The 27,417-nt window shown below is 41.4% G+C and overlaps 1 protein-coding gene across 4 annotated transcripts in view; it reads right to left on the minus strand.

Moving 5' to 3' along the window:
• brinp1 (bone morphogenetic protein/retinoic acid inducible neural-specific 1) overlaps positions 1-27,417 on the minus strand; it is a 375,763-nt gene that overhangs the window by 32,353 nt on the left and 315,993 nt on the right. For all 4 annotated transcript variants that reach the window (XM_068012711.1, XM_068012712.1, XM_068012713.1 and 1 more), the window contains exon 5: positions 21,420-21,525. In XM_068012711.1, coding sequence (XP_067868812.1) covers positions 21,420-21,525 — 106 coding nt within the window. The remainder of the gene's footprint in view (positions 1-21,419; positions 21,526-27,417) is intronic.

Here is a 27,417-nt window from a genome sequence, read left to right on the forward strand (position 1 = left end):
TGCTAGAAAAGTTGGAGCTCATGAGACTAAAGGCAGTGGCTGCATGGATATGAAACTGTCTAAGGGAATGGAAAGCAGAGAGTAGTGATGAATGGTTGTTTTCCAGACTGGAGGGAAATATACAGATATATTCCCGAGGGATCAGTATTAGGGCTACTGCTCTTTTGAATATACATTAATAACTTGGTCTTCAGTATGTAGGGCATAATTTCAAATTTGCAGATAACACAAAACTCAGAAAAGTAGCAAAAAATGAGAAGGTTAGTAGTAGACTTCAGGAGGACATAGACATAGGCTGACACATGACAAATTAAATTTAATGCTGACAAATGTAAAGTGAAACATTTGGGATAGAAGAATGAGGAGAGGCAATATAAACTAAATGTTACAATTTGAAAGGAAATGCGAAAACAGAGAGCCTTGGGTGTTTGCATGCATAAATCTTTGAAACTGGCAGCAGAAGTTAATAAGGCTATTAAAATGTATAGGGGATTCTAGGCTTTACCAATAAAGGCATAGAGTAAAAAAGCTAGGGCTTTATGCTAAACATTTATGAATCGCTGGGAAACCCTCAGCTGGAATATCACACCCAGTTCTGGATCATAGTTTAGGAAGGATGTCAAGGCCTTTGTGAGGATGCAGTGGAGATTTACTAGAATGGTACGAGGGTTAAGGGACGTTGGTTATATGAAGAGTCTAGAGAACATGGGATTGTTCCCCTTGGAGCAGAGAATGTGAAAGGGAGATTTAACAGAGGCATTCAAGATAATGAAGGGGTTTTTTAGAGTAAATAAGAAGTAAGTGTTTCCACTGGCTGAAGGGTCAGTGAGCAGAGGAGACAGATTTAAGGTAATTGGTGAATGAATCAGAGGGGAGATGAGAATTTTTTTTAAGCAGCGAGTTGTAATGATCTGGAATGCACTGGCTGAAAGAGTGGTGAAAGCAGATTCAAAAGTGCCTTTCAAAAGGGAATTGGATAAATATTTGAAAAGGAAAAGTTATAGGGCTATGGGGAAATAACAGCAAAATGGAACAAATTGGAAAGCTTTATCAAAGATCCGGCGCCTGCACAATGGCCTTCTTCTGTGTTGTAAGATTCTATAATTCTATGATTCTAACCTAGGATGATACAATCATAACATGTGATCATTAGTGAACTTGGAAAGTTGGAGTCTGTACACAATATATAGCATACAGTGTTGACAGGGCACATCTTATAATTATCACAGAAGTTGAAGTAGGAGGCCACCACAAATAAGTCTTCAAACTTTCTGCAATGTGTAATTGACAATTCTTCAAAATGGGTTTGGGGGAAAGCAGTGGAGTGAGCCAATCTGAGCTTAACTATAAGAGAACTGTAAGACACAACAGGTAGTCATAGACATGGGGGTGTTTTAAGTTCAAATGCTAGTGCTAATACTGTTTCATCAAAATGCTCTGGGTCAGCAAGTCCTCTGAGCCGAAATCCCTGCTTAAATAAAACTTCTGCCCAATAACCATTGCCCATCAGAAAGACTAAACTTAATAAAAGAATGTTCAAGCTAATTAAATTCTCTACAGATTAGAAAATTACCCGCGGTTCTGACTGTTATTTGATGAATAAGGTCTTTTATGTGATTAAGTTGTGACAGTTCACATGTGCACATCGAATGGGATATGTTGGCAAAGCATTTTGCAACGTTAAGCATTGACACAAAAGCAGGGCCAGAAATCATGAAAACAGCAAGTAATGGTTTTGGAGTGTAAGTGTGTGCCTTACAAGAAATTGTTTAATAATACAGACATTTTTAAAGAGGGGTTGATGTAGTTACACTATAAATCATTTAGTGTTCATTACAATTACACTTACTGAAATCTTTATTGTGTGACAAAGACTGAGTAAATTAGGTTTGGTGGTGGTGTGGTGGCAGGAGTGGGAGTTTGGAGGGTAACTGTTCAATAGTTCACTTATTCCAATTGTTATGATCCTGTAGTTTTTTTTTCCAGGGAAAAATGCGGTGGGCTGGAAAAAGAGCCGTACCGCTTAAAGGCAGCAAGCTGCAAAGACTGAGTCAAAGAATGCATTCTCATTGTCTTGGATACAGCCATTCAGAGACTGTGATTCAAAGGGTGCATTCTCATTACCTTAGCTATAGCTACTCGGACTGAGCATCGAGAGATACATCTGTTACAATTTAATTTTGAACTGGCTTATAGTGCCAACAGAGGACACAGACAGACAGCTGTGTGTTAGCACTTAAAAGAAGAGCTCTCAGCTCTAAATAAAAAATAAATAAACCTGGAGATTGTGACTACAAGGATACGTTTCCTTTTCTGATTAGCGATTGTGATGTTGATCATCCACCTCATCAAGATGGTTGCACTGGACCACAACCATATCTTCATCAATCATGGTGCCATGATAGGCGACCTCCATATCTTGAAAGTTATTTGTGTACTTAAAGGAACAAACAGACTCTAAGAAATGACTCAATATATACCTGTTTGATCCTTATGAAGGTTTAATTCAAAATAAGTTCTTTAGACTACAAGGGGTTGTAGTTGTATTTGATTGCTCATCGATTGATTGCTCTGTGCAAGACTCCTCACTATGCTGTCAGTCAACCCTGAGGGGCGCGGTTCCAAAAGTGAAACTAAGACACATCTGGGCAGCCATCTGAACAAAGCCTACACACACAGAAATCATGAGTCTAGTTTCTTCATGCTTGGGGTACAAAACATAACAATTTGGAGGTTAGGTGACTGGCCTGTAATTACTTGGGTTATTCGTACCTCCTTTTTTAAACAAGGGTCACAGTCCTCCAGTCCTCTGGTGCCACACCCGCAACCAGAGAGGACTGGAAAATGAAAATCAGGGCCTCCACTATTTCTTCTCTTCGCAGCCTGGGAGACAATTCATCCAGGCCTGGTGATTTATTCACTTTCAAGGATGCTAAACAGCATAATATTTCCTATGTCTATCCCATCCAATATTTCACATTCCCCCTTCTTTAACGACAATGTCTGCCTCCTCCTGTCTTTTGTGAAAACAGATGCAAAGTATTAATTGTGAACCATGCCCATGTCTTCTGCCTCCATACACGTTAGTTTTTTGGGCTCTAATTGGTCCTCTTTCCTTAGTTTTTCTCTTGCTCTTTATGTGTTTATCAAACATCTTTGGGTTTTCCTAATTTTACTTGCCTATAATTTTTCTATCTCTCACTTTGCTTTCCTTATATCTTTTTAAATTTCACCCCTGCACTTTCTATACTCCTCGAGGCTTTCTACAGTATTGAGCTTTTGGCATCTGACATAAGCCTTCTTTGTCGCCTTATCTACACTTTAACATTAGGGTTGGGGGTGGGGAGAGCGCTAGATTTCTGAGTCCCACCCTTTTTTTTGTGTGAACATATTTGTTTTTATTTATTTTATTTAGAGATACAGCACTGAAACAGGCCCTTCAGCCCACCGAGTCTGTGCCGACCATCAACCACCCATTTATACTAATCCTACATTAATCCCATATTCCTACCCCATCCCCTACCACCTACCTATACTAGGGGCAATTTATAATGGCCAATTTACCTATCAACCTGCAAGTCTTTGGCATGTGGGAGGAAACCGGAGCACCCGGAGGAAACCCACGCAGACACAGGGAGAACTTGCAAACTCCGCACAGGCAGTATCCAGAATTGAACCCGGGTCGCTGGAGCTATGAGGCTGCGGTGCTAACCATTGCGCCGCCCTTTAGATCTTCTTTAGATCTTCCTGGAAAGCCTCCCACTGCTCTGACACTGATTTACCTTCAAATAGCTGTTTCCAGTCCACTTTTGCCAAATCACAACACAGCTTACTAAAATTGGCCATTTTCCGATTTAAAACTTTTACCCTTGGTCTATCTTTATCCTTTTCTTTAAATCTCTAAATCTATCTGAATTATGATCACTATCACTAAAATGCTAAAATCTTTTACCAAGACTACACAAGCCTTATACTATGGTACTTCTTCCACAAATAATTTGTTCAGACTACAGGTATTTATTTATTAAAAAATGATTTAGTTATGGGAACGTGGAGGTGCAGTGAATTGCTTTGCCTCCATAACAGTAGTCTGAATATTGTTGGATCGCTTGAAGGGTAAAATTAGCTCTGGCAGACCCAGGTAGTTGCAAGTCTACAGTGCAGAAGCCTGTGATTTGACAAAAAATATCTCAAAACTAGCATTCTTGCTGCAAGAGGCACAAAGATGAATGATGCAGCACAAGCTGCCTTTTTTGAGATTGCAGCTAAAGTATATTGTTGGACAATAAAAAACTCAAAGCTGACACTGGGTCCAAAGTAAATAGCTGCAATGTACCATGATCAGCACGCAAAAATGCTCTTGAATTTTTAAAGAAAATGGTAATCCACTGCAAGAGCAATGCATCATTAGGTTATTTGCGAACACACTCTACTGGTATCTCAACATATGTATGTATAAGTATAGCAGATTTGGAATAGCAGCTGCATTCACCTCATTTTGGCTTGTCATCTTGTCATCTCAAATCGATGAAGATAAACCAAACCACACTGGCCAATACCACTAACGGCAACTATCAACAAATTGAATCAAGCTTGATGAAGTGTGTAAAATGTTGCACACTGCACCCTATATTAATAGGATGTCGAACACAACAGAATAGACTCGAAACCCGTTCAGTCACAATGGGCCCTGGCTGCCACCGAAGATATGTGGTTACAACTAGCAGAAGTAAATCAATAATGGGGTTTGACTATAGCAGTAAAAATTATTTTTACTACACGGTGTTGGTTAATACTGATGGTGCCTTTACATGACTCAGAGACATGTCAGCCTTGCTGTTGAATGCATTCATCATGTTCTCGCATTGGGGTATTTGGAGCCCAGAATACAATGTGCTGCTGCAACACAGCTTGCATGCTTTCTGGCTAAGGACGCCTTATGCTTGGAGAGCTGTAATGATCCTTCCCTTTGGGTTGCAATGAAAGCTGAATTACCAAAGTTTAAGGGCATTAGTCATATAGCCAATGTGCTGCCTTGACCTTCCCAATTTTCACTGGTTGCTCCTGAGTTTTTTCAACAATGAGTTTGGTATCATGCACCAGGATATTAAATTCTGTCTAATGTCAATAGCATGCTCCCACAAATAAACTGCATCTAAATAATAAGCTTTCCAAAGAAATAATAGCCTGATTAATCTCAGAAACTAAAGCTTGGTGCAGTTCCAATAAGGTAGCCAAATTGACCAAACTGCTGATTATTAACTTTGTAAACGATCCCTCCACCTAATAATAGCAAAGAAAAAGCCATTTTCTTTCCATGTCACCTTTGGCTAGATTGCAAAAATTGCTGCAACTTAATTTTACTCCCTGCACACCTTATTAGAATTGATTTGGTTGCCTGAAACAGAATACTCATTATACAGTTTAAAATGTTGCAATGTATTTTTGTTTCAAAGTACATCATCAATAGTTGCGCCAATTCCTACGACGTTATTCTGCTCTCTAGTGACCAAATGGTCTTAAAATAGATTGAATCATAAGAAAATGCTGAGGAAATACAGAAGGGACCCGACGTGTGCAAGTCCGATTTCTACAGGTTTCGGCCGACGTTGCTCAATGAGAGCGACTCTTTGTAATTGGATAGAAATGCTATATTATTGTGGGTTTTCACACGGGATAGAGGCACAGCTCGTTGCATACTAACTGTAGACAGAAAAAAAATCAAATCGGACTTGATCTTAAAGGATCCTCCCATAACCTTTTGCTACTTTTGTGTTAGTGTAATTCCTTGTTCACCATGCAAATACTGCCTTGTTGAGTATTTTTGAACACTCTGTTATGATATTGCTTTAACTGTTTGAGTGCTAGTTAACATACTGCTGAATATGTAAATAGTTTAGTATACATCATCACAGGAAGTGATGCAAGCTAGCATGAGATACAGTAGTTGGGGCAGTGTTAGCATATGGCATGTGCATCTCAGAGCTCCCATGCAATTCTGTTATTCTGTAATGAAGAACCCTTCTTAACAACCATCCTCATAATGTTTGGTATGTTTGTGTTGAAAACCAATCACACAACACTATCGAGATAGAGCTCTTTACATAGCATCATACAGCACAGAAGGAGGCCATATGGTCCACTGTGCCTCTGCTGGCTCTTTGAAAGAGCTATCCAATTAGTCCAACTACTCTGCTCTTTCCCTATAGCCCTGGAAACATTTCCATTTCAAGTATATATCCAATTCCTTTTTGAAAGTTACTCATGAATCTACTTCCACCAAACTTTCAGGCAGTGCATTACAGATCATAACTTGCTATGTATTTCAGCTTCTCTAGTCTCACCACATAACTGAAGTCTATCATCCCTGGCATCATTGTAGTAAATTTTCTCGGCACCCTCTGCCAGGCCTTGACATCCTTCCAAATCTGTGGTGTCCATAATTAGGCACATAAGTATTTTATTGGAAACCTGTTCATAATGCACAATACCTAGTTAGAGTTGCTAGTTAGTAAAAGGAAGACTGATCCATATTGGGTGAGAGAGGGGTGAAGAAAGGCAACAATTGGAGAGTAGGTCATCGAGGATCACCTGACATTGGCAAGGAACAAGTTTGATTCTTCGTCTGTGCCAAGATAACTGATCTTGCCCAGCCCACTTATAGAAGATGCAACAATTGGCATTTGCATGCCTGGGTCAGAGAAGGGGACAATTTGTTGTTCATGATCATTATCCAATAATGGTTGCTGGAAACACATGATTGTTGTTGTGTGGAGGCAGGATTTGGCTTAACTGCCATGTCCCAGTAACTAAATAGTCCAGTTATGCTCAGCAGCAACAGCAACTAGTATTTATATAGTGCCTTTAATGTAGTAAAATATCCTAAGGTATTTAATAGGAGTATAATCTGACAAAAATTAACAGCGAGCCATTGTTAAAACAGCTTGGTCTTAGAGTTAGGTTTTAAGCAGAGTCATTAAAGAAGCAGAGAGAGAAGTGGAGAAGTTTAGGGATGGAACTAGAGTCTAGTTCCTAGGCAGCTGAATGCATGGCCGCTAATGCTGATGAAGGAAGTGGGGAGATGGACAAGTGGCCAGAGTTGGAGGAATGCAGAGTTCTCAGAAGGTTGTTCTCACTTTGAAAACTCGCAGCTGAATAATAGCCATAAATTGCTGAGGGTGCCCAGTGGAACCATATTGCAAAACAGGATTCAACATTTTCTAGAGAGTTAGGGGGTATCGTCAAATTAGCTAAGGCAGTTGACCAGATAACCTGCCTGCCTCTTGGTTGATGAATATTGTTTTTGTGGCATGGGGTAGGGATGATGAATCAAGAAGACAAGAAAGGGAGGAGACTGGCAATACAGGCCAATGTTACTTACCTGAAAAATAGGGTGCCAAAACATAAAATAAATCATTCTGAGAAGAAACACTAATTGCAAGACAATTACCATCTGATTTTCAAAGCATTTTCCCCACGGCAAATGTACTTCTTTGTTAGATGTAGCTGTTAAAATATATTTGCTCCAATGCTGATGTGTGCAGCTTGTCTTCAAAACGACTAATGGCACTGCTGAGGCACTGCTTTGAAAAAAAGCTATTTAAAACTGATCCAAAAACACTGCTTAATGCACCCAATCATGCCTTTTCACTGAATTATTCTTGTACATTTTCCTTAAAGGAGGGAGTGCCATTAAGGGGAATCATCTTATTCTGGGAATGGAAAGCGTTTAACTGAGCAGGACACCCTTTCACAGTTGGCGCATCAAGGTAACAGTCTGGATTTACAGTAGAAATAGTTTATTTTGCACTGAAACAGGCCCTTCGGCCCACCGAGTCTGTGCCGACCAAGAACCACCCATTTATACTAACCCTACAGTAATCCCATATTCCCTACCACCTACCTACACTAGGGGCAATTTACAATGGCCAATTTACCTATCACCTGCAAGTCTTTGGCGATGGGAAGAAACCAGAGCACCCGGCGAAAACCCACACGGTCACAGGGAGAACTTGCAAACTCCGCACAGGCAGTACCCAGAATTGAACCCACGTCCCTGGAGCTCTGAGGCTGCGGTGCTAACCACTGCGCTACTGTGCCGCTCATAATTGAGTCAGACCGCGCTCGTGTTATTAATCTGCGAACCGGACAGTAAATTCCAGCGGCTCCACATGCGCAGTTAAATCAGGAAGTTACTGTCTGAGATGTCCTACTCCTCCAAAAGCTGTGCAAGAAAGGTATCTTGCCGAGAGACTTGCCAATGAAATTTTTAAAATTCATTTGTGGGATGTGGGTGTCGCTGGCTAGGCCAGCATTTATTGCCCATCCCTAATTGCCCTGAAACTGAGTAGCTTGCTAGGCCATTTCAGAAGGTATTTAAGAGTCAACCACATTGCTGTGGGTCTGGAGTCACATGTAGGCAAGACTAAGCAAGGACAGCAGATTTCCTTCCCTAAAGGACATTAGTGAACCAGATGGGTTTTTACAACAATCAACAATCGACAATGGTTTCATGGTCACCATTAGATTAGCTTTTAATTCCAGATTTTTCTTAACTGAATTCAAATTTCACCATCTGCCATAGTGGGATTCGAATCCATGTCCCCAGAGCTTTAGCCTGGGCCTCTGGATTGCTCGTCCAATGACATTATTACTATGCCACCAGCTCCCCATCTGAAATACGTGGAATGGCATGAATTTGTTGTACTTAACTCATATATACATACTCAAATTGCCAGAAAAAGTTAAAACAGGTCTATTCCAGTGTAAGTAAATGCTTAACGGTGTGATGAGTCTTAAGCACTGCCAATCAACCTCTCTGGCATTGAAAATGAACAAGTGTGGAGTCTCATTCCATCAGATTTTAATTATTACAGGAGATTTTTTTTAAAGTTTAAATGTTTTATTTCTACTTCTTTTATCTCTCTGTCTTAATGCAACCTTTTTTCATTCATTCATGGGATGTGGGCGTCACTGGCTATGCCAGCATTTATTGCCCATCCCTAATTGCCCTTGAGAAGGTGGTGGTGAGTTGCCTTCTTGAACCGTTGCAGTCCATGTAAGGTAGGGACACCCACTGTGCTGTTAGGAAGGGAGTTCCAGGAATTTGACCCAGCGACAGTGAAGGAACGGTGATATAGTTCCAAGTCAGGATGGTGTGTGACTTCGACGGGAACTTGCAGGTAGTGATGTTCCCATGAAACTGCTACTTTTGTCCTTTGAGGTGGTAGAGGTCGTGGGTTTGGAAGGTGCTGTCTAAGGAGCCTTGGTGCGTTGCTGCAGTGCATCTTGTAGATGGTACACACTGCTGCCACTGTGTGTCAATGGTGGAGGGAGTGAATGTTTGTGGATGGTGTGCCAATCAAGTGGGCTGCTTTGTCCTGGATGGTGTCGAGCTTCTTGAGTGTTGTTGAAGCTGCACCCATCCAGGCAAGTGGAGAGTATTCCATCACACGCCTGTCTTGTGCCTTGTAGATGATGGACAGGCGTTGGGGAGTCAGGAGGTAAGTTACTCGCCACAGGATTCCTAGCCTCTGACCTGTTCTTGTAGCCACAGTATTTATATGGCTACTCCAGTTCAGTTTCTGGTCAATGGTAGCCCCTGGGATGTTATTAGTGAGGGATTCAGCGATGGTAATGCCATTGAATGTCAAGGGGAGATGGTTAGATTCTCTCATGTTGGAGATGGTCATTGCTTGGCACTTGTGTGGCGCAAATGTTACTTGCCATTTATCAGCCCAAGCCTGGATATTTTCCAGGTCTTGCTGCATTTCTACACAGACTGCTTCAGTATTTGAGGAGTCGTGAATGGTGCTGAACATTATGCAATCATCAGCGAACATCCCCACTTCTGACCTTATGATTGAAGGAAGGTCATTGATGAAGCAGCTGAAGATGGTTGGGCCTAGGACACTACTCTGAGGAACTCCTGCAGTGATGTTCTGGAGCTCAGATGATTGACTTCCAACAACCACAGCCATCTTCCTTTGTGCTAGGTATGACTCTCACCAGCAGACAGTTTTCCCCCTGATTCCCATTGACTCCAGTTTTGCTCGGGCTCCTTGATACCATCCTCGATCAAATGCTGCCTTGATGTCAAGGGCAGTCACTCTCACCTCACCTCTTGAGTTCCGCTCTTTTGTCCATGTTTGAACCAAGGCTGTAATGAGGTCAGGTGCTGAGTGGCCCTGTCGGAACCCAAACTGGGTCTCACTGAGCAGGTTATTGTTAAGCAAGTGCTGCTTGATGGCATTGTTGATGACACCTTCTATCACTTTGCTGATGATTGAGAGTAGACTGATGGGGCGGTAATTGGCCGGGTTGGACTTGTCCTGCTTTTTGTGTACATGACATACCTGGGCAATTTTCCACATTGCCGGGTAGATGTCAGTGTTGTAGCTATACTGGAACAGCTTGGCTAGGGGTGCGGCAAGTTCTGGAGCACAGGTCTTCAGTACTATTGCCTGCTTTATTTTGATTTCTGTACCGCATTTGACATTGAATTGAACATTCTAACTCAGTGTCTCTCAAACTGCGTTCTGCGTTCTATACAGACTTTCCAGAGGGTCTGTGAAATGAAGTGAAGAGCGAGCAGGGAAGTGGGAGCAGAGTGCAACCACCACATGTGCAGAGCAGAATGGCTGGCTGGCTTACCTAGGAGGACAGTTTGCAAGGATATTCAGACTGCAGGGAGAAGTAGGCATACCCATCTCACTGACATCTGTAAGTAAATACCTGTTTTCTTAAAAGTATCATTAAAGCACTCTTTACATGCAGCGCTTTCATGTATGTATTACATAATGTTATAACTTAGATCGGGCGGGGGGAGTTTATGATTATTAATCCATTTGTAAAAGGGTCCTTCAACCAAAAAGGTTTGAGAGCCACTGTTCTAACTCGCACTCTCTGGTTCAGCCTCTGCACTGCTCATTACAATTTTTCAATCTGATTGGTTACATTTGCTTGCCCTGTTCACGCAGGTCCCAGATATCCTGTAGATGGAGCCACACATTTTCAATTGGTGGCTGACTGGAACTTCCAGTGCAAAACCCACAAAAAGTCTACAGGCAAATGCTAATGTAAGGGATATATTGCTGAGAGCAAGATCTGGCCCATTGCTTTTGCCATGCCAATGATGCCACAATATTCTCTATTTACTAAACAAAGAGTAAGTCCGTATCCAAGTAAATTCAATAATTTTATTAGGCGAATGTTGCCCCTTTAATTACCAGTACTGGTGGATGACTCAGTGATGTGATACTGTACAGTTTGATAACTATAGACTATATGATGGATACTAAGGAATGTTTATCAGGCTGAAATCATTGTGGGTGCTCAGATGGCACTATAAACCAAGGCAGATATTTTGAGCTGTCGATTGAACCTCAAGGTGTCAGCTCTCAAATTAGTTCTACATTTCGGTTCATATCATGGAGTATTGATTTAGATTCATTGCTCTGGAAGTGATGGATGTCATGGCGGGTGTAGATACACTACATGTTTACCAATAGTAATGTAACCATCTCTGTAAAGTGAAAGATTATACTATGTCATAACTGGTAACAAGAAGAACAAGGACATGCAATTATACAGTGTCTTTAACATATAAGAATTTTCCAAGGTGCTTTACATTAGAGAAAACGGATACAAGCCAAAGGAGCAGGTGTGAGGAAGTGTGGTCAAAGAGAGGCTGGTTTTTAAGGACAGTATTAAAGATAGAGAGGGAGGTAGAGAGGCATAGGAATTTAGAGACAGAATTCCAAGAGTGAGGTACCTAGGGAACTGAAGCCATGACTGCAAGTTGCAGTGGCAGATGGGATCAGGTATGGGTAATTTTGTGGAAATTAAAGTAGGAATGTTTTGTGATGGGAAAAATATGGAGTCAGAAACTCCAATTCAGGTCAAGCAGGCTGCCAGAGTTGCCAACAGTCTGATTCAATCTGAAACAGTGGTCAGGAAAGAGGATGGAGTATGATGGCAGAGGTGGAGTTTGTTGGGGGCTGCTACCTTTGAACTTCCCAATAGCAAGCTGTATATTGGACAGGGAATCTGATAGCACACTGGCAGCGGTGGGGATAAGAGAGATGGTGAAGAGTTAAATATCATTGTACATTTGGAAGCTGACTATCCCAACTAATGTTTCCTATATTACAACAGTGACTACACTTCAAAAGTACTTCATTAGCTGTAAAGCGCTCGGTGGTCATGAAAGGCACTATATAAATGAAAGTCAGTCTTTCTTTTTCTGCAAATGTTGTTGTCAATGAGCAGCACATAGATGACAAATTGTAGGGGGCCAAGGACGGAACTTCAAAGGACTCTAAACGTTACAATGCTAGGGTTCAGAGAGAATCTATTGCTAGGGGTGGATCTGGCTACAATTGGATAGTTAACATTGGAACCAAGCAGGGAAAGTCCCACCAAGTTGAAATACGAAGGGGAAGCATTGGAAACAGGATGGTGTGATTGCCCATATCGAGGAGGAATAACATAATAGGTATAGAGAATGTCCTGTGTGATGGCAGTTTGAGCTGTTTCGGTGTGGATATCTCATTGGAGGGATTCAAACAAATGACAAGTATTCCAATGCATTCTCTGGGCAGGATTTAGTGGAGCTGGTGGGGCTCCTGGTGCTGGGCTGAAAGACGGTGGGAATCCTGCCTCAGCCAAATGGAGACCCCCCTCCCCCAGCTCTATTTAATGGCGCCTGGGTAATTAACAGCCCGGCACCAGGATCCCTGTCCCTTTAAAGATGGGGATCCCACCTCCAAGAACTGTTGGCCAATCAGAGGACTGGAAGCTCAGTAGTATCAACAGTGCTACTGGGAGTGGTGGCCACTGCTGGTACTGTAGGAGGCCTTGGAACCAAGCCCAGTGCTGGAGACCTGGACACAAGGTAAGTGAGATGGGGTCGCCGGGGCCAATCCGCCAGGCCATGGTGATGGAAGGAGTGAGCTTGGGCACTGAGTGCGAAGGGGTGGGATGTTTCAAGGAGGTGGGTTGTTTTCTGTCAGCAACTGTCTGTGGGCTACAGAGTGCCCACAAAGGAGGACCACCCCCCCCCACCCCCCACACCCCCCCCCCCACAACAAGTCTGCAGGGAGGTTGCCTTGTTTTACTGGTTGACCTCCCCGCATGGTGTAGGCCTCCCCTGCCACCGGCTTAATTCTAGAGGCAGAGGAAGAGGCCCTTATGTGATTGATAATAGTTCGCTTAAGGGACTCAATTAGCCTCTGGGTGGGAAGGCTGTCGGTGGCCATCCCACCCCCGATTTAATTGCAGTGTGATGGAAAGGCGATGGGCCTTCCGCCCTTCCCCCACTGCCTCCCTTCATAATTCTATGGGCCACCCCCCCCCACCCCTCATCTCCTAGCCCATCTCCAGCAGGGCCCATTAAATCCATCCCTTTATTTGAACTTTGTAGATTGTGGGCAGCAATTGAGAGAGCAGAAAATGAGCTACTCAATGCAGAATACTAAGCCTCTCTCCTACTCTTGTTGCATTAGTGTGGATATGGTTAGTCCAGTTATGTTTCTGGTCAATGGTTACTCCCAAGATGCTGATGGTGGGGTACAGCAATGGTGGTGTCATTAAAGATCTATGGGACATGAAACGGCATTCTTTTACTGGAGATAGTGAAAAATAAGGGCAAGTTTTCAGGAAATAACAATGACAAAGTACATTTGTTCACCTCTCCTCATGTACAGAAAAACATCAGTGTGCTTAGCAGGTGGAGTAAATGGCACCAAAGTGAAAGGGGAATAAAGAAAACTGGACTAAGAGTGGTGGACTATAAACATAGTTGAAAAGGAGAACATTTAGGAGCCTTCTGAATGAAGGGAGGAAGATGTAGGGATTTGAAGAGAGTACCAGGGAGCAGGACTGTAAGGACTGGAAGATCAACCACTGGCAGTAAAGCAGTAGACGGGAGTAGACCAGTCTCTGAGGAACCGAAAGCACATGCAGTAAAGTGTAAGGCAGAATGGGACAAATCCATGGAGAGGATTTGAAATCAAAGAAAAGAATTGTAACCTAATTTACTTTGACATAACCAGCCAGTGGAGGCCAGCAAGGGTTGGGTTAATTGGAGTGCAAGGCTGTTTGAAGATGAGGATATGGGCTGCAGGATTTAATTGTCCTGCTTCATTACCTCAAACTATGTCAAGCTGTGCTTCTTTTTGCGCTGGACTAACAGCACTGACTGAGAAACAAGCCCTGAAGCAAATAAAAAACTCCAAAAATAATCCCAATATTGAAGGAATCTGAACTCTTCTCTCTGAAACGATATTTCTAGCCAAGCATGTTTCCTGTTTGTTCTTGTACTGGTTCACATAGGGCACTAGCAAAAATCATGAGGTCCATCACTGAACTCCTGGAACTTTTTATTGGCAGAACCTGAATAACTTTTTTCCCTGAGTCATTTGTCCCAAAATAAGCTGTACATTCTGGCTGATCACCCTCCCTCTCCAAGAATTTGTGCACCAACCCTGTTATGTTTATATCCTGGCAACTGAAAGGCAACACACAATTTTGGATTCACGTTGCTGTTGATAGAAGTGATTGCCTACTCAGCTTACTTTGTCCCTGGGGCAGCAGCGTTGCTAATTTATCATCCCTGGTTCAAGTATTCAGTCTTGAAAACTTATAGGCCAAGGCAATTCCATAAGAGGATATGCACCTCCTTCCAGCTCATCCTCCCACTCTCACAAATGATCACCCTCTTCCAATCCTCCATCACTTTGTCCACCTCTGTCCCAAAAACCCCCTCACTTTCCACAGGTGACCAAGTGTCTCCTGCTGTTCCTCAAGCTCAGTAATTGTCATCCAGAATGAACAAAGCTAGAGATACTTCCTGCAAGGGTGTTCAGCCTGGAAGTTCAAACCATCCTAGAACTCACTCATTCAGCAAGATTTCCACAACACAAATCACAGCTGTCTTGTGGCTGCTACACTTTTACATTTTTAATCTAACTGCTATGCATATATATATAAAATGAAACATAATACAGTCTAAAAATCTATACAGTGAGCAATTACTTACAGTGCATTTGTGTGGAGCTGCCTAATGGTGAACCTGAATTTCACATAAACTGTCCTTTTCATTGCCTTTATCTATCTGTATGTAAAATTAACTCATACTCCTCCATCACTTTTCTACAGATGTGTTCAAATGCTATAACCATTCATGTTGCCTTGGCAACCACTGCCATATACTGTGATGGCATTTCCAGATTGGATAACTATTGTTTCTCCCTTACATTTTTCCTGATGCATTTGTAAAACAGCTTAACATGCAGCTGGAGGCCAGTGGGGTAGAAATCCGTCTCGTGCGGTGGCGCAAAATGGGTGATAGCGGATCAGAAGCCCGTTATACACTGATCCTGATATTCAGTTCCATTGCAATCCTATCCCAACATTTGCTACTTTTAATGTCAATGCCCATTAACAAAACATTTGGAAAACTGACCAAGTAAATGGAAATAAATGCAACTTCCTGGCCTTGTCCACATTAAAGAAAGAAAAATATCACTTTGTAACAAGTACATGGCATTTACAGATTCAATGTTACATGGTTTGTGAGCACCTGTTCTGTTGAGCAACCTACCTGTCCCTTCCTCAGTTAGTGCTAAGGCAATGTGACTTATTCTGGTCGTTTTTGTACAGTCAATGCAGGAAGCGACTAAACTTCGTTTCATCATTTTAATTGAAATATCCATCACAAGTAGAGAACCTCTTAGCTAATTGAATGGAGAATACTATGTTATTAAGTCCTGTTTTGCCATTGCCCCAACATTAACAAATTAGATGGTGGCCTTTTAAATAACCTTTCATCAATTCTGCAGTCACAGCACAATTACCAGGAAAGAAGTGAAACTGGAAGAGTTCAAAGAATAATAACTATCATCTATTTTTGGATCAGTATTGGATGATGGAGTGTGTAATTCTACCCTTTCTCCATTCCCATGCATGATTCGAATTAGGAAACAAACCTGCTGGATTCTTTTGGCTGTTTTATAATTTAAAATTCCTTCAGGAATGTAATCATATACTGAACAGGATTCTAAACGATGATGCAGTCTGTTGCCTATCAATTACCTTTCTAAAATTGTGGAGAAACTAAAGCTGGGGTCCCTGAAGTGCACCAATCTAATCTTTGTATCTCACAGCATTTGTTATTGAGTCCTGAGAAAACTTGGCTCAATGAAATGACACCAGCTGATTAGTCATTAGTTCTCTCCTTTCAGTTAAAGAGGCTTCTGATTTTGAGTTAATGTCTTCAGTTAGTTAAATCTTTAAGCATGAAACATTTTCCAGGTTACACTTCAGCCATTAGTTCACACCAGAAGCTATGCTTTTTAAGGTGTTTAACCAATTATAACAGTGACTATACTTCTCAAAGTACTTCATTGGCTGTAAAGTGCTTTGGGATGTCCAGTGGTTGTGAAAGGCACGATAAAAATGCAAATCATTATTTTCAATTACAAGCATTGCCAGTGTATTTATGTGTGTGTGTGCGTGTGGGGTTAGTGTAGGGCTGGAGGGGGCATTAATTTTGCAGTTTTGAAGAGAAATAGGAAGCATATTATGCTTTGCAGTTAGTCCACAGTAATTCTAATTATCTGATTAATACAAGTGTGGGGTCATTGTTAATCTTGGTGACGTACTGTTAAAAGAACTGAGAAAGAAAACAAAGTACAGCTGACAGAGGTTGACTTAGAAGAACTACCGTTAGGCCATTAACAAAAAAGATCCTTAAAACCATAACATGGCTGTAATTTTTTTTTAAATGAAAAATTGTACTCACTACTAATTATATTTCTTGGGAGCATTCATTCTGGAGTTTCTCTTTCTGACAGTATAACACATGAATATTTACTGCAGCTTTCGTGAGTGGGTGTATGGTATGACATGTAGCCACACAAACCTAATGCATCAAAAATAGATTAATTCATCAGATTCTTTGAATTAAATTTCCACACATTAATTTTCATTCTTTCTCACCATGAATGAAATGGATTTTTTGTTTTATTCATTCATGGGATGTGGGTGTCGCTGGCTAGGCCAGCATTTATTGCCCATTCCTAATTGCCCTTGAGAAAGTGGAGGTGAGCTGCCTTCTTGAACTGCTGCAGTCCATGTGAGGTAGGGACACCCACTGTGCTGTTAGGAAGGGAGTTCCAGGATTTTGACCCAGTGACAGTGGAGGAACGGCGATATAGTTCCAAGTCAGGATGGTGTGTGACTTGGAGGGGAACTTGCAGGTGGTGGTGTTCCCATGCATTTGCTGCCCTTGTCCTTCTAGTTGGTAGAGGTTGCGGGTTTGGAAGGTGCTGTCTAAGGAGCCTTGGTGTGTTGCTGTCGTGTAACTTGTAGATGATACATACTGCTGCCACTGTGTGTTGGTGGTGGAGGGAGTGAATGTTTGTGGATGGGGGACAATCAAGCGGGCTGCTTTGTCCTGGATGGATTTGAGTTTCTTGAGTGTTGTTGGCGCTGCACCCATCCAGGCAAGTGGGGAGTATTCCATCACACTCCTGACTAGTGCCTTGTAGATGGTGGACAGGCTTTGGGGAGTCAGGAGGTGAGTTACTCGCCGCAGGATTCCAAGCCTCTGACCTGCTCTTGTAGCCACAGTATTTATATGACTACTCCAGCAGGATGGTATTCCCTATTCACCAGGAATCTTAAGGGTAAGATGTAGTGTTATGCTTGCCACCTCTAGCACAAAGAAGGTTTACCTGGAGAACACAATAGACTTGCTTAAAGCGTTAGGAAAGTCAAGGCTTTTTGTTCCTAGTATGGACTTTTAAAAGCATCAATTTTAAACCTCCAACAGCCATTCCATCAGTCTGGTTTCCTTTTTCGTCCTGGAATGTCACCAACAGGGAAGTGTGTCAGTGTGGTTCCACTGAAAATAACAGGGACTACAATTGAAAACTGGTCTCAGAGCCTATCTAAAGCTGCCCTACTCACAAGAAAGCATCTTAACCACCTTACTGGCTGGATTATGTACATCTTATGTTTTTTAAGGGTCAACTGGCTCAAGATCAGATTTCAGTTTTTTTTATTCCCTGTAAAAACTGGCAGTTCAAGTTGCAGTGAAATGCACACCTCGTAAATATGTCTTCATCTTTAAGTAGTGGTAGTAGGCATCCATCCATCTCAGAAGACGATGGACTGCACCAGGGGGTATGTCACTTCTGAGTTGAAAATCGCCTGTTGTGGCTATAGAGGCCGACTTGTGAGTGGCAATCCCTTTCACAATGGCACAGATGAATATCGTTGGCCTGAGGCTGACTGATGTTTTTTTTCCTTCCGCTGGGCTCTCTTTTCCACCATGTGGTCATTTCTTTTGTCCTCTGCTTTTCTCATGGCCTTCCTGACTGCCATTCTCCAGGAACTCCAGTCAACACCAAGGCCTTCCCATGCATTGACACTGATCCCCATCAACTTGAGGCCTTTTTTGCAGGCATCCTTGTATTTCAGATGTGGGTCACCTGTTGGTCTCATGACAATAGCAAGCTTACCAAATGACCCAGCAAACCGAGTCGCCGCTGACTCCAGAGGGCAAACATGCTGGGGATCCCTGCATGCTGTTGTACTTCTGTATTCGGATGTAGATATTTGTGATTTGTCATAAAAAATGTCAATATCGAATCAGTATTTGTTGATGAAAAGCCTTAAAATTGAAAAGCTGGAGCTCTTTTCATTCAAACAGAGAAGGTCGAGAGGAGATCTGCTACTGACATTCAAAGTTTTGAGGGGTTTGAATAAGTCAAATAGGGAACAACTATATCCCTGGGAAGATGAGTTTTCAAAATAACAGACTTAACTCCACCAATCACCACCAACCAACCCCTCCCCAACCACCCCTCCCCCACACACATATATTATAAATACAATGGCAATGCTTGTAATTGGTTAAGCACCTTAAAAAATATAACTTGTCTTTGTGAATGAGTCAATAGCTACCTGGCAGAAACTTAGGATCGGCACTAAAAGAATTGAGGGTAAAGGAGAATTTTTAAACACAGAGAGTTGTCAGAACATGAAAACACAATCCATAACAGTTTAAAAAAACGTGGACAGCTATTTAAATATAAAATGTTAATAGGTATGTGCAAAGGTCAGGTGAATGGGATTAATGGGATAGGTCTTTCAGAGAACTGCCCCAGGCTAAATGAACTAAACCGGCTCTTTCTGTGCTGCAAAATTCGATAAAACCCTGGATGACAGTTCCCTATAAGTATGCTCTGCTACAGACAGTAATTTTAGGGAAGAGATGAGACAGTATCAGGGCAGATAAGCCACCCTGATTTTGTTCCAGTTGATGTAAATAGATTGATTTTGGGTACAAGAGTTCACAGCCTCCATTGGGCACTTTATAGAGCCTTTGCAAACTCACCTTAAGTTGAATGGGCAGGCTAAGCTACTGAAACATGCGACATTGTGAAAACTTTTGTCTTTTATGACATCTCCAATATTTTTATAATGAATAAACAAGTGTTTAGAAGAAACATTTATTTTTAATGCCCCTGTGTTGTTTCTCCTGGGATATATGAGTTCAATCCAATTGCCTGGACTCCATGTCAATTACAGCAAGCTCCTCTTCTCAGCAGAACCATGCAGGCATTCGGTTTGCTGCAGACATGTTTTGTTCCCCATATATCACTTAGAGATGACCCATTGGAAGCAATTCTCAGCAGGAGGTTTGTGTTTTGAGGAGTGAATGAAGAAGTTCTTTCTTTTTTGCCGGCTTAATGGCTGATTTCTGCCTCCTGTGCCAGTTCACTTTCTGAGCTCTTTCTGTGATCCACTCCCTCCTTTACCCACCCTGCAGGCTCAAGCGGTAGAATTCCCAAAGGATGTTTCATGATGGTGCAATGTGGGCAGCTGCTACTAGGCTACCTGATTACCTTGCTGTCAACTTGGGAAAAGGTGCAACTCTGCGCATGCATACACAAGCACTATGACCTGCTTATCAGTGAGATTTGTAGTTAACGAAGAGAAGTGATGGGACAGTTCTCGTACGGAAAATGAACAATTTCCCAAACACTAATGCAATTGTAGCTCACAAGCATGTTCCATGTCCCGCATGGAGACCTGTGGCACATTGCTCTATGTTTTAGTAAAGACTGCAATATAACTCAATGATTATCTTCCATATATGTTATTGTCGCCCCTTCTTACATTAGACTCAGTACTCAGGGTTCAGTTCAATCCTCAACTGAGGATATCAGTGGTAGCTATTCAAACTGAAGATTTAAAAATTAACATTGAAAGACCTACAAAGGGGTAAAAGCTCTATTTAAGAAGTCTATGAGATCTGTCTACTGGGGGGACTCAAGAGATAAATGATAGGAAATAGCATGGAAAAAGATATGTGCAGGCTATCACTTCAAATTAAAATATGGCGATAGGACACAGTTCAAACTAATGTATTGTTAATTTATCTCATGTAATGCAATGGGCTGACAGGTAGAATATTGGAAACGTAAACCCTGGAATCATTTATGGTTTTTATATCATCTTTGGGAGGACTTCAGGTTTTTCAGAATGGATCAAACACCCTCCCGCATATACATCTATCCTCATGATCTAGTGAAATAAAGACAGCCTGGGTAACATATCGACAGCCTGGAATTTCCTCAAAGCTTGTGCAAAAGGAGTGGTGTAATTACGGTATAAAGCTGACTTTCAGAGCACAGGATTGTGGAATTTTGGGTGATTTATGATGGTTTTTATGCTATGTCTGAATTTCCTTGATCTTGATTCATGAATCCTCTGCCAAAACTTTGTCACTCATTGACATGGCTCTGCCCACACCCCCACAAAAGACCAGAGAATTCAAGTTTCCTGCTTTAATGGTGATCTTTTAAGTTTTGTTTTAAAGCATTCCTCACTGAGACCTGAACTGTATCTTCAGCATCTCTGAATGCAATTTTTTGGCATCAGAAGAAGTCACATTAAAAATTCTAAAGCTTTCAGGATTGACCTAATGTGCACTGGTGATGGTTTGATATTGTCAAACTTTAATTTTCATACTTAAAGAGGAACTTAAAGGAATATGGGGTGAGTTCTGTGCTTTCCTTGGTGCTTGACTGTTTATGCTGATTTCTGCTTGTTTAAGTTGTTTTTTGGTTAACATTCTGGTGTATATTAATGAGATTGGGAGAAAGTTTTGGCATAAGTCAGCAAGATCGGTATGCCAGTCTTGGCTTGCTGGTTAAGACATTTTAGCAAATTCCAGGCTGATGTTCACTTTCCAACAGTTCACTATATAACCACAGTCACTTCACTGAACACTGGACCTATATTATGGAAGCCAGGTGTATCACACAAAAGCATTGTATAAGCACTGAAACATGATTGAATTTCACCCCACACCCCATTATCCTCACTCTTTCCCTAGAACTTACCTTGCAAATGCAGTCTGCTCTCAGGACTCTGCAGTAGAACTGAACTCACTGAGTCAAGGTTCTCATAGCTGCTGCACCCCAAAGGTCCAGTCCGAGTCTCTGTCACCTGCAACACAGAAACATTTTACGTTACAAATATCAGCAAAATCTCAAATACTCAAGCGTGTGCCAAAGAACGACTCTCGGCTCTGGCTGAATGTATTTCTGGAGATTTCCATGTGACCTCCTATCTCCAACTGCCCCACCCTGACACTCCTGACATTGATCATCAGACACGTCCATTTTCTCAGAGCACCGCCTTCCTCATGAGAATTGCAAAGTGAAAAGATTCTTCATTATCCAATTGAATGATTCTTGACTGTCAGTCAAAATGCCTTTTTCCCCCATCTTCAATAAACAGAGTGCTCAATGAAAATGAAACAAATACACAAGTTTTTGTTTTTAACACCACTATAATTTGTCTCCTTGGTTGCTTATATCATTGTCTTAGAAAATAATCTTCAATTCCCAGAGACTCCAGGCCAATCCTGGAGGGTTGGCAACCCTATACCCATGTAGGGAACATAAACTTGGTAGATCTGATTACGAGTAGCTTGGTGCTGTGAAGAAAGCACATTTTGTAGGCTTTCCAGTGGATTAGGCCTTTTAAACTCAAAGTCGCTAGTGTCAGTTTAACAGTTGCTAAGCTGCAGTTGTGATTCACATAGGTGTACTCCAATAGATGGTAATATGAAGCAAAACCTTGCAAACAGTTTACTGCCAATTAACAGGGAAATTTTAGTCGATTGGCTAGGTTTTCAACACACCATCCAGATGTAAAGCCATTATAGAAATCGACGGATTTTCATTTCCATTGTTTTTGGGCATCTTCAATCATGGGCACTATACCCATAGACCTATTTCTATGCCCAAGTGCCAAGTTAAAAAATCTACCCCAAGGTACCTACTTATTGCATATAGCGAGCATCCCTACACTGGACAGTGTACGAAGAAAAGTAAATCACTACGTTTCAATTAGATAGAAGGTTAATATCATTGGACTAGAGCTGGTACAGGCTTTGCACATCTGCATAAGAAATACAGCTCCGTAACATTGCAATTCAAGCATCACCTTTATACCAACTTGCATTAAGGTTTGTGCTATTGCGTCCACACCTACTGAGAAATGGGTGAAAACCCCTTTCCTTCATAAATCTAACAGCTACAAGAGAGAAAGATTTCATCCTGTCATTCTAGCCTAGCTTTAAACTCAGGTCTCGGAGGTGAATCTGCAGCACCCTTGAATAGTTGTAACTCCTGCACCATTTCTCCAATTTATAATTGCCCTTGATGGCGCCATATTACTAACAATGTAGAAACTACGTGGAAGGTTGGTAAATTTTAGAACTGGTCAGTCCCAAATCGTTCAGATGAGACGTTAAACCGAGGCCCCATCTGCCCTCCCTGTTGGATGTAGAAATCCCAATTGTTTCGAAGGACAGCAGAGAGCAGATCAATGACAGAGATTTTCCCTTTGCAGCTCAAAGCACATGTACACATCCAGCATTCATCCAAAACTGCAGAGAAACCGCAGTACCTCTACCCTCACTATGATTCCATGTGGCAACCTTATTCTAGAGAAGCGTGTTTTATAATGAAGGTATTCTATAAGATACTTTCATTAATGAAGCAGCAAGAGAAATGAGTTATCCTAGAGGCTGCCGTGTATCAGAGATGCTAACACAAGGGCTACACATTATAACTGAACTTGGGAATAACATGAACAGTGTGACTGCCAATAATCACTTTTTTTTGCATCTCTGGCCAATATTTATCCCTCAACTAATACCACTAAAATGGATCATCCAATCATTTACTTCATTACTGTCTGTCAAAGCTGGCCGTGTGCAAATTGGCTGCCACAGTTCTTCCATTACAAGTACTTCAAAGTGCTTTGTGATGTCCTGAAGTCTTGAAAGGTGCTATATAAATGGAAGCCTTTCTTTTTTTCAAATTACTATCACTGTTCCTGCAGTCAAAAAACAAAAAAAATGACTGACTCATTTCAGATTACCGTACATTATGGACACAAGTTGTGAAAAAGACAAATAGAACACCAGCAGCAGAGTGTGTTTGGGATTTTACCATGATGAAATATGAAGGTGGTAGTGGGAGTTGGGGAGGGGGGTGGGGGGTAGGATTTCATCGAGACGACAATGTCCCAAAATAAATTTAAACTGAGAAATAGTATTTTTATCAAAGTCATGCTAGATATGAATTGTTGCTAATTGTTACGACCCAGTGAGAAAGAGGTCTCGGGATCCTTCTCAGCCTTCACCTGGATTTACTGTAACAGGGTTTTTTTTAACACACCATGTTTTTAACTCCCGCCCCCCTCCCCCTTGGTGAATCCTTGTTCACTGCTTTCCAATTATAAGGCAAAGAAACCAGCAGAAACAGGTTTTCTTAGGTTTAAAGAAGAAAGGTTGAAATTTATTAAACTTAAACACTAATTCGGTTAACGCCTACGGATACACGACATGCCCAAGCTAGCATGCATATGCGATACACACGTGCAGATAGAGACAGAAAAGAGTAAAAGAAAAATAGAGTGGAAAAGTTTGAGGCAATCTCTGAAGAGGGTTTTTGTTACGGATCTTCAAGCTCACTGTAGAGTTCTTGATTGTAGGTAGATCTGGCTCGTCGTTGGGGCCCAGCATTCTTCTTAAACCTTGTTCACTGTAGGAGACCTTTCTCTTTTGGGGTTCATGTGGCTTCAGTGGATTTGGAGTTCCGTGAGAAAGAGATGGAGCAGACAGGAGAGGTCTTCTTCAGTCCAGGAGCATACTGCAGTCTTTTTTTCAAACTGTTTGTACGATTCAGAAAAAAACAGGCTGCCAAGCAGGCTAGTCATGTGACCAGTTGGTCTGACTACGTCCGTTAGTGGATTTGGCCATCCGAGCAGTCATCCTGAAATTTGAGCTCCCTCACCTTCAATATCTGATGCTCAAAGTCCATTGTGGGTTAAATTGGATAAGGGAAGTAACCGCTTTGTCTCCCAAAGTACTGTCTGTTAATATGCAAATGTCTTTCCAGCCAAGGACCTGTTTTTTTTTAAACAAGTCCTTTCTTCACTTCAGCATCAGTTTTCAAATCAATGTTCATATGACAAAATTAATGTGCCTCATTCTTGGCAGATGGGGAGTCTGCATGACACCAATAGACTGTGAACCTAACTTAGTTTCACAAATCTATATCAAAAATAAGATAGGTTTTCTGATTATTACTGTCAAGGGAAGAGGTGTGGTTCTGTATGATTCCAATTCAATTGCATTGTTAACCATGTTTATTTTTTTAAAACACAAGCCTTAAGTTCCTCTGGCCTTGAGTGAATGCTGCTCAATCTTAAAATCGGATTTTTAAGATAACAATAAAAAGAAAAATAGCTTTTTACATGACTTCTGCCTAACTGACAATGTGCATAATATCAAAGATTTCAACATAGCAGATTGTGTTATAGAAAGAAAATAGTATATTAGATACTGTGCCAGAATAAACCAATATGTGGGTGGAATCAGATTTAATATTAAGTATTCTAAAAGTGTGAAATTATGATTTAGAAATCATGAAAGATTATTACAGTTTATTTTTCTCCCAGTGAAGATGCTGTTTCAGGTCTCTTCTCTCAGCTGGGAACCATTCAGTTGATGACAGTTATGCGTGTATCACTGAGCAGCACACAGCGCCAGTGAAAATCCCAGACCATTATCCCTTGTTGTCCAAATACCTTGGTGGGATATCGAACAGCCACAGAGAATTAGAGGATGGAAAAGACAAAGGAAACAATGAAATAAAAACACAATGCTGGATTTACAAAAGGGGATCTAAAACTGCAAAGATCAATCAGGAGAAAAGAATATTCTATTTAAACCGTTTTTGCAAGATTCAGGTTTCTCCCCTTCCCACAACCACAAACTTCAATCTGTGTCAATATGAAACAACGAATTTGCATTACCATAGATCATTCAGAAACTTCCCAAAGCATTTCATGCACAGGGAAGTACTTTGAAGTGTGCTTACTGTTGTACTGGAGGAAAATAATGCAGCCATTTTCTGACAACAATGTTCCACAAACAGCAATGAGATAAATGACCAGTTAATCTGTTTATTTTGTTATTATTTAAGGGAGGAATGTTGCCAGGTCGTTGGAAGGGCTTGTTGGTCTTCTTCAAATAGTGCCAAGGGATCTTTTCAGTCTCTGTGAATAGCTGGCAGTGAATTATCCTTTGGTCAGCAATGCCTTTTCCCTCATGTTCCACCACCAGTTGATCCTGGTCACTCACACACTCCTGCCTCATATTTTAGTTCTTCTGGTGTGGATGTCTGCTGGCAGGTAATTGTGAAGGACAGAGTGAGTGGTGGTGCATGCTTTGATATAATGTCAAGGCACCATCCGGTAGTGCCTACCTGACTTTGCTTTGCCCATTTAAAAGGAGGGAACAAGGAAAGTTTAGAATGCCTTGCTCAGAAGAATCTTTTTTTTTTACAGAAGGAATGAAGGCTTCATGATCTCACTTGTGAGGTACAGCAGGTTGGGAATGAAGAGAGCACATTTCATTACAAACTTGCTGCTGATATCTCCCCACTTTAACACCTTCCATTACATCCACCTCCAGAACTTGGACAGCTTGTAGAGGCCGAGAGACCAGATCTTTTGAGGGTCCACCAGCTGTTGCAGTGCTCTCTCTGCTCTTTTCTGCTGTTGTCTAATTTAGAAGGGGATGCAAAGAGTAACAATTGCCTGTGGTCACCATGAGATAAGTTTAAAACACAGCTGTCAGCATGTGGCCCATAATGGGTGTGTTGGTGGATATAGGCATCTAGCAAATAAATCCCATGTGAGGCTTTTCATGGGGTGATTTATGGACAGCTGTGAATTAAGAACATTTCCAGGTGAAAGCTGGGGTCATCATGCTGTTTCCTGGGTACTGATTGTAGGCAATTCATGTATTTTACAACAATGTGAGTGGAGGCCAGAGGCAGAGGCAGATATATTTAGTATAGTGCATTCTTAAAACCTATGGCTAGCCCCTCCTACCTTGCCTCTATGGACCATGAAACTTTTTTGGCACTGAGTAATTGTGCATTGGGGTATAGGCACTAACTGCTGTTATGGAAGTGCTTCTAGTTTAAAATTTTTTTTTGAGGACTCATGTTTTAGAATTGTGGAGATGGATTCATTGGAGGACTGAAGTGATTCCATAGATGCTAGACTTTGTTTTTCAAAGGGTCACTGGAAGGACTCAGCTAAGTAAACAACAAGTGCCTTCTGACTATGGGAGTTGTTTACAAGAGAAGTGACATGTCAAGATTTATGGTGCTCAAGAGTGGGTTTCATTTTTGAATACCGCTTTGAGTCAGTTGGATGTCAGCCTGCTAAAAGAGACCAGTTCATCTTTTCTCTACCTCTTTGAGAAACCCGGAGACTTAAGTGTAGGAAATAGAGAAACTGAAGCAGCATTTCTCCTGGAGTGCTTCGGTAAGACTTCTTCTCAACATTTCCTGAATGAGCTGCTTCTGAAAAGATCTCAATGACCTGTCTACGTGTACTCGGATGCCACACTGTATGCCATCTGGAACATAACATATCCTTTCCTTTTTCTTCAAATACTTTGGCCCAAGCATCTTTGTTTTTCCTTTAACTGGTGTGTGTGTGCATTTATGTGTGTGTGTGTGTGTGTGTGTGTGTGTTCAGTATTTAGAAGAAAATGTATATATTTACTGTCATATTTCAAACTGTGGGTTGAACCTTTGCATATTTATTGTCTAAGTCCTGTTTTATAATAAATTAATACTTTTGTTGTTTATTAAAGAAATCTGGTTGGTGGATTTTATTCTGAAACTAAAATAGATAAATTGGCCGCATCGGTAACTGGATATACATTTAAATATACGTTGTGACCTGTGGAGAAGTGGAAATAGAGAAAGACAGTGCACTCCTCCCGCCTTGGTCGTAACA

This window comes from Heterodontus francisci, chromosome 32 (assembly GCF_036365525.1).
Source record: "Heterodontus francisci isolate sHetFra1 chromosome 32, sHetFra1.hap1, whole genome shotgun sequence".
Taxonomy (NCBI): domain Eukaryota; kingdom Metazoa; phylum Chordata; class Chondrichthyes; order Heterodontiformes; family Heterodontidae; genus Heterodontus; species Heterodontus francisci.